The sequence below is a fragment of the Lampris incognitus genome, chromosome 14 (assembly GCF_029633865.1).
Source record: "Lampris incognitus isolate fLamInc1 chromosome 14, fLamInc1.hap2, whole genome shotgun sequence".
Taxonomy (NCBI): domain Eukaryota; kingdom Metazoa; phylum Chordata; class Actinopteri; order Lampriformes; family Lampridae; genus Lampris; species Lampris incognitus.
In genome coordinates this window covers 13,353,728-13,369,569 of record NC_079224.1, presented here as the reverse complement: position 1 = coordinate 13,369,569, position 15,842 = coordinate 13,353,728, and the positions used below count along the sequence as shown (strand labels likewise).

Sequence of the window (15,842 nt, the reverse complement as noted above, 5' to 3'; positions counted from 1 at the left end):
TTTTATTTCCCTGCCCTGCAATTGATTATAAATTTGTTTGTGTTGTAAAAAAAATAAATAACCAGGGGTGAGGTGTATTCTGACGCACGTATCCTTTGTGGGGTTTGATATTGACTCAGACTGGTTTAAACTTGGGCAAACCGCCACACTAGCTAGCTACTACCACAGTGTGTGGCTACTACTGCCGCACAAAGTCACATCATGAGAAATGTCAGGACATGGTCACTGGACGTTAAATCACAGTATATCAGAGTGGTCAGCCTGTGGTCTCACACACAAAGTCTCTGTCCCCAAGTGATTTTGTTTCAGTTGACATTGTATTGACGGCAGATGTTAGGCCTCGTGGATTTTGTTTATCAGTTCATCCGGTTGCCTTTTCACTACCCATTAAGTGTGATTGTTCTTTTTGTACGCTTTTGTATAGTTATGGTTACAGACGCTCTCTCCACGTCCCAACACCAGTATTTTGAGTGTAATTCATTTGTTAAAAAGAGACAAAATGCACAATAAACAAAGTTAAAGATGAAGTTGAAGTTGACTGATAGCATTATTATTCAAAATTTCTATAGATATCACGATAATAGAATTCTTTTGGCGACAATAATCGTGTAATGAAGATCTGACCTCATGAAAGCCCTACTCTTATAGTTTTTTCCCCGTTCATTCGGTTTAGGCGCTGCGCCTAAGTCTTATAAGGAAAACCCTGCATTGATCTCATACATGGCGTCTCTGGAATCCAACTGGCGGAAATCCATCGTATTGACATAGACTTTAATCCCTGTATTCATTAGTTACTTTCTTTGACAGTTAAGTAGTATTCATTAAAATATGTAAACCCTGCGGCAGGAAGCGTTGGCCCCGCTTCAGGATTAAGACTGTTTTCGGTACATGAAACTACACAAAACAATGTTAATGAACCTCGGGGGAAACGGAATGAAGAGAGGAAAGTGTACAATATGTGACCTTTAACCACTAAGTCAGCCTAACTGTTGCAAAGCGAGCAAATTTTGTGCTAACATCCTTTGCAATGGCATAAATATTTTGATGACATCGGTCGTAATGCACCCTGTTTTTTTGTGGGGGCACAGAGACTTCATAAAGGATGTGTCCACATGATACAAAAAAACTGCGTGACTGCATCAGTACACAGTGATATCACATTACCGATATCGCGTCCCATAACTCGTTAACATTACTCAAAACGTTAGCTAGCAACACTCGAATAACTTGGTTTAACGGCGTCAATAATAAACATTACAGTGTGACACTTTGACAGATTAACCATTAACGCCATTTCAGATTGCTCCATTTATACAATTAATGGTCTCATTTCAGCACAAACTATTGAATCCTCCTTACTTCTGCTGTCGTCATCCACTCTTGTAAAGATGATGTTGTTAAGAGGCTCCTCGGTTGGACATGAGACCGCCAGCTGGAGATATGGGCAGCTTTCGAGCTCATGGCACATGTGCACCCAATGGTCAAAAGATTAATCAGGGTGTCCGGGTAGCGTAGTGGCTTATTCCGTTTCCTACCAACACGGGGATCGCCGGCTCGAAACCCTGTGTTGCTCCCAGCTTGGTTGGGCGTCCCTACAGACACAATTGGCCACGTCTGCGGGTGGGAAGCCGGATGTGGGTATGTGTCCTGGTTGCTGCACTAGTGCCTCCTCTGGTTGATCGGGGGCACCAGTTCAGGGGGGAGGGGGAACTGGGGGCAATAGCGTGATCCTCCCATGCACTACGTCCCCCTGGCGAAACTCCTCACTGTCAGGTGAAAAGGAGCGGCTGGCGACTCCACATGTATCGGAGGAGGCATGCGGTAGTCTGCAGCCCTCCCCGGATTGGCAGAGGGGGTGGAGCAGGCCAAAATTCGACTGGGGAGAAAAGCGGGGGGGGGGGGGATTAATCATATTTGACATGATTTAGAGGATTATACAGGGTTAAATGATAAAAGGCAGTGGTGTTTTTTAAGGGGGAAGTTAATTGCAATTAATATGCCAATTATTCAATGGATAAAATGTTTCTGAGTCTGTATAGCCTGTTAAGGTAGAAAATACTGAAGACTTGCCCTCAGTGTGCTCAGTTGTAGCTACAACCATGGTGTCAGCACAAAACCCAATTTACAGTGACCTTTAACAACATATTGTCTAGCAAGTGAGGAAAATGGTTTCAAAAAGCCAAGCTCCTTCCGGACATCTCTGTAAGAGCTGTATCTTCTGTGTAGTTGGCACAGCCGCCTGTTGGTTACAAGTGAACACTGATGTGAACAACCTGGCTCGGCCTGACAGCTCGCAATCTCGTCCTGTGGATTCATCAGGCTGCCTCCTTTGTCTTCTTACTTGTTGTGCGTTGGCTTTATACATTCAGACTCTTGGAGACGTTTTCTTAGCGGCTGTCTTGCAGCTTTAAAGTAGGCTGTGTGTACCTGACACGTATTCTTTCAGTGAAGGCTGCAAGGTCCACAGCATTGTACCGGTTGAGTTCAGCTGGTTATAGCACAGCACTCACAACTCGAAATAATGAGAGAATGGGATTTTAGATGCGACAAAGAAATGTTCTTCTCATGTTTGCTGATTTACTTGGATAGACCCCTGCGGCCTCATTCATCAATCGTTCGTACATACAAATTTGTTCTTACACACCCACGGAATTTTTTTAGCCCTTCAGATTGTCTGACAGGCAGCAGCAAAGCCTCGTGGTTATCTGTAATTCCTCCCCCCTAACAGCTATTGTCTACCTCTTGCAACGAGCAATCACTCAGGCTTGCAAAGACGTCAGTGTTCGCCAATTGGTGTCTAAATTCAGGGGCTAGCCAGGTTCTACACTGGGCTGTCAGACAAAGCTCAGGGCTAAAAAAAATCCCATGGGTGTGTAAGAGCAAATTTGTATGTACAAATGATTGATGAGTGAGGCCCCTGGTCTCCACGACTAGTCATGTTACTCGCAAAAATTAAAAAGTGACTGGACAAAGATGAGCAACTCTTAAATCTGACAGCAGCTCACTTTGTTTACCCCTATGGAAATAAGAGAATGGGCAGCACAGTGTACTCACTCAAATAGATAATATATCCCTAGAACTAGCTGTATTAAAGCGGTTTGTTGAGCTGGTCTCAGCCGTCTCTCGTTTTTCTTGCAACAAGGTTGGAACTGGTGTGAAAAAGTCCGTTAGTTTGAATAACTTTTCAAGCAAGTCATTGTCACGCATTTCCCTGCGGCTTTCGGTAATGTGCCGTGCCCTTTTGCTTTCTAAATGCTGACATCTTGAGCTCATGCAGCTTTGCATGTCAAAATCACATTATGAAGTGTGAACAACATAGCAAAAACATGAACAGTCAATACACTGCAATATTTGGAAGACATCATGAATGTTGAATCACCTTTCTCATAGTTTTGCAGATGTTCTCCAACCGAGGTCACCAAGTTGGATAACCTGGCGACCCTTGGGGCGGGGCACACCACATCTTATGCCATACGCAAGTCACGTGGAATCACAAACAGGATGTGTGGTGCCACAAGTTGATCATATTGCTTTATCCACCGCCACAAACGTTACTGAAAGCCAGAGTAATCAGGGAACATATATTAAGAGAGGGATAACTAACTACCTGTACTTGGGCTGGCAACTATATACCCCATTTTCCTTTTTTATTTTCATTATCCAAGCTACTTATCCTAATTAGGGTCGCGAGATGCTGGAGCCTATCCCAGCAGTCATTAGGCGGCAGGCGGGGAGACACCCTGGACAGACCGCCAGTCCACTGCAGGGCCAACACATTCACACCTAGGGACAATTTTCAGTATGGCCAATTCACCTGACCTACATTTCTTTGGACTGCGGGAGGAAACTGGAACATCCGAAAGAAACCCATGCAGACACAGGGGGAACATGCAAACGCCACATAGAGAACAACTTGGGATGACCCCCAAGGTTGGACAACCCCAGGGTTCGAACCCAGGACCTTTTTGCTGTGAGGCGACCGTGCTAACCACCGCGCCACCACGCCGCCCCACTACAGTATACCCCAATTTATAAAGAACCATCTAAATTACTGACTATAGAAGTAAAAAAAAAAAGCCAACACACTTACTAATAATAAGTGTCACTTGACCATGTCATCGCTGTAAAAAATGCACTGTGAGAGATTATCATGATTTCAGTACAATGACCACAGCATTCACCATTCACTCTTAGGCTGTTGAAAAATTTCCCAGACTGATTTTTTTTTTTTTTGTGCATTTTGGGAGATGGTCAAATCTGGGAATCTCCTGCCAATCCTTGACAATTGGGAACCCTATCTCCATCATTTCAGATTAACTGTTAGTTTATATGTTGTTGGTCAAACTAGCCACCATTGTTTCTGAAGCATTGTTATAGCCAGTAAAACTCCAGAGTAATATCACCTGCTGAGCACTAACACGAACAAAACAATAACCAGAGTTGGCTAAAGTGAAGGATTATGCTCGATTGGTTGGTAAATGTTGGGACCTCAGGGTAAACTCGTCTGTTCCATTAAGCGCCCCCTGCAGTGTCTGGACCACAGCACGCTAATGAGCCAACTTCAGTCTTGAGTCTTGGGCAGTACTTCTAAATTTGACCACTTTCATCTCGGCTCCCAAACAAAGCAGAAGAACAACAGGCTGGACAAAAAGCAGCACGTTAGTATAAGGCCAGGATGACATGTGAGTTGGCTACATGTTGAATAAGACATTTCCTCAGAGATATTACATTACCCGCCTCTACTTTCTTTTGATTTAATATTCCCCAAACTTTTTTTTCCCCTCTAAAAACCCCAAAGATATCGCAAAGTCTATTGACAAGAATGTCTCCTTTTGCCCATACACACCCACTAATGAGCAAACTACAACAGCTTTGTTTTGACAAATACATAATTGGGTAAGAAACAACATCTTATAAGAGGATGCTGGGGGGGGGGGTTAAATCCCCTACCAGAGCACACAAAACAAGCAGTTTTTCCTGTGCACATGCTATGATGGTAAAGCCTTGGGGAGGCTGTTGAGATGAATTGGAGTGGGTGGAATGAGAGCCACGGCAGGAGAAATGCCTGCAGCTGCAAGCGTCTTTCTAAGCGGCTCGGCCCCTCAGTTGCAAGGCTGTGCTTTTGCAATAAATCAGATTCCATAAGGGGCTTTAGGAGAAAAGACAACTGTGCTTATTGTTGATATTAAAGACAGTGGATATTCCCGTCATCTGAGGTTATCGTCGGCCGTAATAGTTTCCTCTGGCTGGCTGGCGAGGCAGCTGTGCCTGGGAGGGGAGATGTGTCTGATGGCGCTGGATATGTGAGTTTAAGGAGAGTAAGTGACTGTGTCCGCTTCGTTGGCAGGGGTCTTTAGTCTTCGCTTTAGCCATATTACCGTGACTGTGTTTGCCTGCCACGCAAAGCAAAGGTTGGAGCTGCACTGTACAGAAATAAAAGGAGACGCCAGCATCTTGCAACACCTTATCTCTGAGGAAATGTTTGCATTGAACATCTAGCCAAACCGCATTCAGGAAGGTTTTAACCTCAGTCAACTTGTTGTTTTATTATACATTCCACATCCATGTGCTAAATGTGATGAATTGAATTGAAACCTTTATTGCTGCTCAGGGAAGAGAGTCTTTGTCTCGCTTATATGAAACACATAAGACAGCAAGTAAAAGTGACAATAGAAGCACCCTGTACTCTGGCTCTGCCCAATGACGGAAGCTAAGCAGGTGTGGGTTTGGCTAGCACTTAGATGGGAGACCTCCCAGGAAAATGAGTTGTTGCTGGAATTGGTGTTGGTGGGCCAGTAGGGGGCAGTCTTCTTTCAGGTCCTAAAAAAAAAAGGGCTCTCAGTGTAGTGACGGGGACCCTGCTGTAGGAGATGCCGTCCTTCGGATGAGACATTAAACTGAGGACCTGACTCACTGTGGTCATTAAAGATCCCATGGCACTTATCTCAAAGAGTAGGGTGTCCCCCCCCGGACCTGGCTGTCTCCATCTGGCCACCTAATTGTCTCCCTGTGTAATTCTCTCCATGATTCCACCTCAAACTGATGTGTGGTGATCGTTCTGGCACAAAATGGCCACTGTGCATCACCAGTGTCATTTAGACACTGGTTTATTTGTTACACAGATTGTGTAGCCCATGTGGCTCTGATCCTTCAACTCCTTTCTATTGATTGCTTGTTGCTGATCTGGCAACTTCAAGCTCTTCTTATCTCTTGCTCCACTCACTGTAAGCTGCTGTGTGTAAGTCACTGTTAAATACCCACTGTGTAAATGGAAGTGTCTGTATGTTCTCTGTCCGCCAGGTTTACCCCGAATGCTGGTGATCAGAGACTACTGTGGCGTACCCTGTCCCCAGTACGGACCCCCGCTGAGCATTCATGCTGGGGATGTCATCGAGCTGATTTCCGGCGACCCGCACAGCTCCTGGTGGCAGGTGTGTTTCACTTAGTTTTGCTGTGAGCCCCATGTGTTACTCAAGGGGGGGGGGGATCACACCTTAGGGCTTAACGGGGCTGTAGTGACACTGTGGGTTTCAATTTCATGTCAGGCATCTTATCTAATCACACTGTTGTATGTCCACTATGACCTGAAAATAGCTATGGTAGTTCTGTTGTGGCTGGATTGTGTCCTGTCGCAAGACAGAAAACCGATCAAATGACTTTGACCTCTTCATTGCCTAGTTAGAAAGTTAATTACTTAACAAGTTGTTAGTGAGGGTGTCCACTGAATCAAAGGCCTTGGTTTAATTTCCATACAACCGTACCTATTCTTGGTCAAGATTGGTCCATCCTACCTGCTCCAGGAGTGCCCATAAGACAACTTCCACTTGTAGGGGGATTAATAATGTACTTAATATCAAAAAATTATTAATATTGTGGGGCATCCGGGTAGCATAGCGGTCTCTTCCATTGCCTACCAACACGGGGATCGCTGGTTCGAATCCCCATGTTGCCTCCGGCTTGGTCGGGCGTCCCTACAGACACAATTGGCCATGTCTGCAGGTCGGAAGCCGGATGTGGGTATGTGTCCTGGTTGCTGCACTAACGCCTCCCCTGGTCGGTCAGGGCGCCTGCTACGTCCCCCTGGCGAAACTCCTCACTGTCAGGTGAAAAGAAGCGGCTGGTGACTCCAAATGTATCGGAGGAGGCATGTGGTAGTCTGCAGCCCTCCCCGGATCGGCAGAGGGGGTGGATCAACAACCGGGACGACTCGGAAGAGTTGGGTAATTGGCCAGGTATAATTGGGGAGAAAAAGGGGGTAAAAAAAATCCCCTTCCAAAAAAAAAGATTGGTCCATCCTGGGCGGCACAGTGGCGCAGGGGTTAGCGCAGTCGCCCCACAGGAAGACGGTCCTGGGTTCGAGCCCCGGGGTAGTCCAACCTAGGGGGTCGTCCCGGATCGTCCTCTGTGTGGAATTTGCATGTTCTCCCTGTGTTTGCATGGGTTTCCTCTGTGTGTGTGTGTGTGTGTGTGTGTGTGTGTGTGTGTGTGTGTGTGTGTGTCGGCCCTGTGATGGCCTGGCAGCCTGTCCAGGGTGTCTCCCCGCCTGCCGCCCAATGACTGCTGGGATAGGCTCCAGCATCCCCTCAACCGTGAGAGCAGGATAAGCAGTTTGGATAATGGGTGGATGGATGGTCCATCCTACCTGCTCCAGGAGTGCCCATAAGAGGATTTTCACTTGTAGTGGGATTAACAATGTACCTAATATCAGAAAATGATCAATATCAAAAATTAATATCAAAAATAACAGAACAGTGTAAGAGATTTTTTTGTTTTTTGGAGACCTGTCCCTTGAACTTGAACTTGATGTGGGAACGTCACATTGAGACCAGCGTAGCCCCAGTGGCGCAGTGGGCATCCAGTTTAACTTTAGGTTGCACATGCAGTCTAACCTATATACATTTTGTCAGCTTGAATTTACATCGTCACCTTTCCTGCGTGTCATGTCTTTCTCTTCCTCTTCTTGGCTTGTTGCGCTGAATGGACTACACCCTGGGGGATAGGAAGAGCCAGGTAACGGCGGAAAAAGTAAAAAAAAAAAAAAAAAACATCACAGGTGCAGCTGTACCACGTCCCTCCCTTAAAACTTGGTTCCCTGTGCACCCAATAATCTTCCCTATTCAAGTTTAAATCTTTTCAAAACTTACTTAAAGGTCGAAGATAGCAGCGTGGTTGTCTGCTCCATCCTGGGTCCTTTCCAGCGAGCTAAAAATACCGAACGGGGACATTATGATGAGGTCAGCGTTAATTAGAGACATCGGTCACTGGTCTGTCTGAACGCCACTGATGCTCCAGTCCATGACAAATTAAGGCCCGTTTTCTGCTCCTCATCGCATCAGATCACACAGCCTGCATCAGATGATCTAACCAATTAGCGGCTTCGGCTGATGAATTAAGTGGCGGGGGGAGACAATAAAACGACAAGACACTTCTGGAGGATGTTTTAATGGCGCGAGAGGCCTCGCCTGCTGGTGTATTTACTGACCATCTCACGAGGCCTGACAGCAGTTGAGAGCAATTGACTTAATCTTTTTTTGAAAGGGTGGTGATTTATCTGAGGGTCTTCGGGGGAGCCTCCCAGATCAGTTTCTCACTCCACTTTACGACGCCACTAAAAACCTCCTCCTCCTTCTGGTGCTGCTCCAACCTGATGGCAGTCGATGCCAAAGGCACGGCTGGGAGTGAATACGCAGGCAGATTTCACAAAGCCCGGCTTGCTGTCCTTTCGGTCCAATAGCGTATACGAGGTGGCACAAGGCGAGGAAGGAGAGGAATGCCAGAAGACCTGCGCTAAGCCGGCGGAGTGTCGAGCCTTCTGTCACATCGCGGGCGCGATGACCATGTACTGCTCACCGCCGCGGTCACCTCACATACACCGGGTGGAGATATTCAGAGGCACTGAATAATAATACACAATTGTGTGTTTATTTTATTCTTATGCATAACGACACGGTAATAAGGGTACTTAATCTTCAATGTCCCCAGTGGCGCCAGGGGATGAAATTACAGAACATAGAGAATTCATATCCCCTGTTACCCAGAAGGCAATTATCCCCCATCCCACCGGCAGAACAATACAATCAATCACTGTAATGTCATTTGATCCTTTGGCTGCCGTCTGTTTACTCCAACAGAGTAATAAGTTTAATCTTTATCATGTGCTTATCCGAGGCATAACAAATAGAGAATGGCTCTCAAAAAAAAAGAAAAAAACCCTTTGATGAAATGTTATTACGCAGAATGAATCATAGAGATGGGTAAGGATTCGCTCTCCAATCTAGTTACTGCCAGGGCATGCATGCTCCCAAAATGGATTTCATACTGTAATAAAGAGAGGGATAACGGGGGAAAGCATAAACAGCCCGGGATGCTGAGTGAAGAGCTCGGCACGCCCCCGATGCTGATGTGTTCTCAGATTGACTCAATGGACTTCAAATCGACCTCGAGCTCCAAATTAGGAATCCATATTTTGCTGAGAGTAATGCTGATATATGGGATTATTACTGTTTACATGCTGATGGAGTGTGATGGAGTATAACGGAGTATTACATGGAGTAGAGGTGACGAAGGCGTATGAGTTCAAATGCTTCGGGTCAGCTGTTCAAAGTAACGGGGAGTGCGGAAGAGAGGTGAAGAAGAGAGTGCAGGCAGGGTGGAGTGGGTGGAGAAGAGTGTCAGGAGTGATTTGTGACAGAAGGCTACCAGCAAGAGATAAAGGGAAGGCTTACAAGATGGTTGTGAGACCAGCTATGTTGTATGGTTTGGAGACGGTGGCACTGACCAGGAGGTGGAGCTGGAGGGGGCAGAGTTGAAGATGCTAGTATTTTCACTGGGAGTGATGAAGAAGGACAGGATTAGGGATGATTATATTAGAGGGACAGCCCAGTTTGGAGACAAAGCAAGAGAGGCAAGATTGAGATGGCTTGGACATGTGTGGAGGAGAGATGCTGGGTATATTGGGAGAAGGATGGTGAATATGGAGCTGCCAGGGAAGAGGAAAAGAGGAAGGCCAAAGAGGAGGTTTATGGATGTGGTGAGGGAGGGCATGCAGGTGTTTGGTGTGACAGAGGAAGACGCAGAGGACAGGAAGAGATGGAAACGGACGATCTGCCATGGCAACCCCTAACGGGAGCAGACAAAAGTAGTAGTAGTAGTAGATTGTTTACATGCTAATGCATACAATGGACTTAAATAACCAAGTATTATATCCTGAAACACTCCAAGCATGCACATGGGAGGGGGAACAGGGCCTCAGAAAAACCGAGTGATTTGTTACTCTCAACTGGTTGACTTTTGTTGAATGAAAAAGGCAGACTGTGTGAAAGAGCTTAATGGTTCTCATATAAAGCTCGAGCCTGCTCGAGGCACACAAACTAGAGTGCGACTGTTAGTCTTCAACCAGTTAGCGGGAGCTCACGCTGTTTGCTTATTCAAAGACCAGAATGAGATCCATTATTCAGTGTTAAAAGAGGCTCTCGTTTTGATGCAGTACAAATCTAACTGCCGGCAGAGTTTGAACCATAATTAACTTGGGCTGCAAATTAGATGCACTGCTTGTTGTGCGCTAATTGCCGTGGATTTATTGAAGCAAGTGGGGGGGGGTGGAGGGAGGGAGGGGGGGTACGGGAGGCTGTTGCTAGAAAAATGTAACGTGATTAACGGCCAATTATCGTTACAGGGCAAAGTTCTGGCGACGAACAGGATCGGCTTCTTCCTGCGTGACGCAGTCAGGCCCTGCCCGTGTGTAAGTGCACGTATTTTTCAGCGCCGAGGCGCGGTAATGTGATTACAATGCATTGTGTCGATGACGGCCCCTATTGATGTCTTGGCACAAGAAAGCAGTGCTTTTCAATCGCAGTCAATTTTGTAGTAAGAGTTGCGATTTGAGCCATTAGACTTGGATGGATTAACACATTACTGCAAATGACCTTCGCCCCTTGCTATCGACTGCCTTCAGAAATGAAATAACCGCCATTTTTTTTTTGGTCTTCCTCTCTATACCAGGTTCCAAAACCTGTCGATTACTCTGCCCAGCTCTGGTAAGTGGTAAAAACAAATTGCAATTGAAAACCCCATCGTAATTTGTCACAAGTAACTGTTGTGCCTCGGTATTGATCTCCCCGCCCCTGTGTTTGGAGCGACGGAGGGTAGTCTAAGTGTCTAGTTGTCTGTGGGGGTTCAGGTTTGCAGGGCCTATGGAGAGATGTCAGGCTGAGGTTGAGCTCCAGGACAGAGGACACAGCACCTATCTGATTCGTAACAGGAGTAAGGAGTGCACAGAGTATGCCATCAGTATCAAGTAAGTCACATGGATACATGTTTTCATCTATCTATCTATCTATCTATCTATCTATCTATCTATCTATCTATCTATCTATCTATCTATCTATCTATCTATCTATCTGTCTGTCTGTCTGTCTGTCTGTCTGTCTGTCTGTCTGTCTGTTTATCCATTTGTCTGTCTATCTAAGGTGTATTGTAGGCACCACCACCAGTTCATGATTGATTTTTTGTTTTTGTTTTTTTGTTTTTTTTGCTTTTCAAGAGTCAAGTATCTGATTGTGTCAGCTGTTCGGCTAATGAAAGGGGAAGATCGGTCTTGTTTTGTTTGTGTCAATATTCACAATGGCAAGAATATAAGCACCATAACACCTTGAATGATATCATATTTAGTCCTAAAAACTTTTTTCTGAGAATGAGCGCCTTCATGCCTCTCTTTCCGACTGTCTGCCCGTCCGTCTATCTGTCCGACTGTCTGTCCATCTGTCTGTCTGTCTGTCCAACTATCTGTCTGTCTATTTGACTGTGTGTCTGACTGTCTATCCAACTGTCTGTCTGTCTATCTGACTGTCCATCTCTCTGTCTGTCTGTCTGTCTGTCTGACTGTCTATCCAACTGTCTGTCTGTCTATCTGACTGTCTGTCTATCTGACTTTGTCTATCCGACTGTCTGTCTGGCTGACTGTTTGTATGTCTGTCTATCTGTCTATCTGACGCTATCTGTCTGGCTGACTGTCTGTGTCCGTCTGTGCTCCCCACTTGCAAACTCTCACTGTTTCTGTCACCCATTCACACAAACCTGTGAGGAGCATGTGTCAGCTCATCATGGTAAATGGCCTCTCATTGCCTTTTAAGGTTCGACAATGTGTTTCCACAGAATGATACCTCGCCTCACGTGATACCTAGCCTCACATGATACCTAGCCTCACGTGATATCTCGCCTCACGTGATACTGAGAATCATGTGATACCTACCCTCACGTGATACATCACCTCACGTGATACCTAGCCTCACATGATACCTCGCCTCACGTGATACCTAGCCTCACGTGATACCTAGCCTCACGTGATACCTCGCCTCACGTGATATCTGGCCTCACGTGATACCTCGCCTCACGTGATACCTCGCCACACGTGATACCTCACGTGATACCTCGCCTCACATGATACCTAGCCACACGTGATACCTCACGTGATACCTAGCCTCACGTGATACCTAGCCTCACATGATACCTAGCCTCACATAATACCTAGCCTCACATGATACCTAGCCTCACATAATACCTAGCCTCACATGATACCTAGCCTCACATAATACCTAGCCTCACATGATACCTAGCCTCACATAATACCTAGCCTCACATGTAATCCATAAATCAAGATAAAGCATTTTTCGGGGCTCCATAAACATTTGCTTTTTCTCCAGTTCAAGTGGCTTGGTGTCTTTCTTTTGAAATACATTTAACATTTAACATTGCTCTCCATTTCACTGCGGAATATTTTTCAGGTTGCATCAAAGCTCGTAGACTTTCTAGTGGTCCTGTCCCGGCATGAGGGCCTTGAGAGATTATGATAATTTCTGGTTGGACTTTGAAATAGTGTTTGGATGTAAACATGTTTCAGCTAAGCGACAAGTCAGTCCATTCCAGCCCATTAGGGCTGGCTGACTCATATCGTCTTCGGTCAGAGCTTTGATGTGCTAGGCCGGCTCTTGAATGGCCTGGTCCTAATTGCCTGTCCGACTGCTTAAGATCATTATCAGCCCGCCTGCTGGAGATAACGCAGCTCACCACAGAGGCCCCCTAATAGTCAACAAGAGTTGTCTGAGGACAGCCACGTGGTCAAGTCTGTGTGTGTGTGTGTGTGTGTGTGTGTGCGTGTGTGTGTGTGTGTGTGTGTGTGTGTGTGTGTGTGAATGTGTGTGTGCGTGTGTGGTATTGCAGCTGGGTCACCAAGGGAGGGGAAAGAGACTCAGCCTTCACCCAACACGGCTGTGACATGGCTGTCGCCAGTGGGAGGGTGGAGAGATGGAAGGGGGGAGAGACGGGAGACAGACACCGTTTAGCGGGAACACGGGCTTTTGTTTATTTACAATGATTGCACAGTTCAACGTCTTTTCTGCACGCGGCACGGGCCGGGGCTCCGCGGTGCTGGAGACCCTCTTTCTCGCCTCCGTCTCTCTCCACCTCTCTCTTTTGCCCGTGCCCGCTTGCGGTGTCACGCGTGTCAGTGTCAGTCCAGGACCTGGCGTTACTGCAGAATACAAGAGCGGGTTGTCAGACTGGCACACCTGAGGCGGATCATCAATCAGCCTCGCTATCGCATCTGCCCCCCCCCCCGACCCACGCCCCCTCACTCTCCGCTTGCAGCTGGTGCTAAACCACACCCGACTACCACAAGGGCTCATCTATCTCAGTGTGTAACGCGTCATACAGCTCGACACACATCAATAATGTATTACTCAACATATTTTCATAATGTATAAGTGAGTTTGCTACATGACTGTGTTTTCCCCATTCATTATGCAGAGTAGCAGGAGGTTTATAACGTAGCTCAGGAGACACATGTTACACCATCAATACGCTACGCCCCCCCCCCCTTGTGCCTTCACCTGTTGCATGGTTTTTAATGTAGGCTTCAAGGTTGGCCAGCATTTTTTCCTCATTAACTTGCCATCTGAGATATTCTATACCTGAAGTAAAGGTAATAATTTTGTGACTTTACTCTGCCTTTAATACGAGATTAAAGTCTACTCACAAGTCGTTGTGAAACACATTTCACCCTTTGTACTGTGGGTGTCCTGCCATGTTGGAGAATCAGAATCAGAATCATGTTTATTGGCCATGTAGGTTTACACAAACATGGAGTTTGACTCCGGTTTCGTGGCTCTCGGTGTACTTAACACAGAATAACAACACAACAATCTTCAGATATATACACAAGGATTGACTTATACAGGCGAAATAAGAGGTGTTAAAGTGCAGTGGTGCAGAGAATATATCGGAGATGCTGAAATAGATGTTAGCAGGTAACTTACATACATGCCTGAGGTGGATGGACATGACAGAGTTAACCAGTAAATGTACAATGCACAGTACAGTATATACAAAATACAATACACTGAGTTTAGAATTAAATAGCTGTGATGGGGATGCCTCTTTCTGAAATTTTTATCGATCAATGTTCCCTCAAATCATTTTATTATTTGGGTGTCCGGGTAGTGTAGCGGTCTATTTCATTACCTACCAACACGGGGATCGCTGGTTCGAATCCCCCGTGTTACCTCCGGCTTGGTCGGGCGTCCCTACGGACACAATTGGCCATGTCTGCGGCTGGGAAGCCGGATGTGGGTATGTGTCCTGGTCGCTGCACTAGCGGCTCCTCTGGTTGGTCGGGGTGCCTTTTCGGGGGGGAGGAGGAACTGGGGGGAATAGCGTGATTCTCCCACGCGCTACGTTCACCTGGGGAAACTCCTCACTGTCAGGTGAAAAGAAGCGGCTGGCGACTGTATCGGAGGAGGCATGTGGTAGTCTGCAGCCCTCCCCGGATCGGCAGAGGGGGTGGAGCAGCGACCGGGACGCCTCAGAAGAGTGGGATAATTGGCTGGATACAGTTGGGGAGACAAAGCCCCCCCCCCCCCCCCCCAAAAAAAATTATTTGCTGGGTTTACCAAGCCTCAAAAGCTGGCTGACTATTGCAGGTTTTTGAGAGTTCTGGCAACTGCGTCGCAGCAGCGTAATAGTTTGTATTTGTTATCGCTGCGTAGCATCCCCCTTGTTTAATGTGGCTGATGTGGGCTTGAATAGAAACGTGCAATCAAAATAAGATCTCATCTGCATAAAGTCTCTAGTGTAAACATAAAAAACAATTATTGTTTTAATTAAAAAAAAAATGTTCAGAGGAGAGATGAATGTTGTTTGGTCTCTTTCAAGCCCCGCTGCCGAACAGACCCATTTGGTAGCAACATTTGTATAATTTATATAATTTATTTAATTTGTTAAGCTTGATTCATATGGTTACACACTGATGAATATTTATGGGCCAATTAGTTTACCACAATCAGAAGTGTTGGACTGTCAATGCAGAACATGGCACGGTAGGTTCGAAGCCGCACCTCAGATGCCACCCTGTGTGTCATTCCTTTACTGCGTGAGCCTCACTTGGTTAGCACTGCTCACAACTTACCTGCGGTACTATTTGCTTTGTGAAATTATTGTTTTGAGTGACGTGTGCAGTTGCTAAGGGGTGGAAACCTTCGGATGGTCTAGTTATAGGGAGTTGCGTGGCTCGGCGTGCCAGCTGGCAGCCAATCCAGACCCCTCATCACGGCCGAGATGGTTCGCCATAGTGACAGGATTGATGGGGAAGCATGTATAGTTGATTAGCGGTCCATGTTTTATTCATCTCCCACAGATTCAACGACGAAGTCAAGCACATTAAGATTCTGACCAAGGGCGGCTGCTTTTACATCGCTGAGAGTCGGCTCTTCAAGTCTGTGCTGGTAATGATCTTATGGTGACACAGATTCTTGTCCCCTGGAAACCTCTGTAGCCGTTAATGGGTCTAC

The 15,842-nt window shown here is 46.3% G+C and overlaps 1 protein-coding gene across 1 annotated transcript in view; it reads left to right on the top strand.

The window, feature by feature from the left end:
• LOC130123717 (guanine nucleotide exchange factor VAV3-like) overlaps positions 1-15,842 on the top strand; it is a 79,524-nt gene that overhangs the window by 48,582 nt on the left and 15,100 nt on the right. The window contains exons 20-24 of the mRNA XM_056292990.1: positions 6,301-6,431; positions 10,676-10,741; positions 11,002-11,036; positions 11,180-11,296; positions 15,689-15,776. Coding sequence (XP_056148965.1) covers positions 6,301-6,431; positions 10,676-10,741; positions 11,002-11,036; positions 11,180-11,296; positions 15,689-15,776 — 437 coding nt within the window. The remainder of the gene's footprint in view (positions 1-6,300; positions 6,432-10,675; positions 10,742-11,001; positions 11,037-11,179; positions 11,297-15,688; positions 15,777-15,842) is intronic.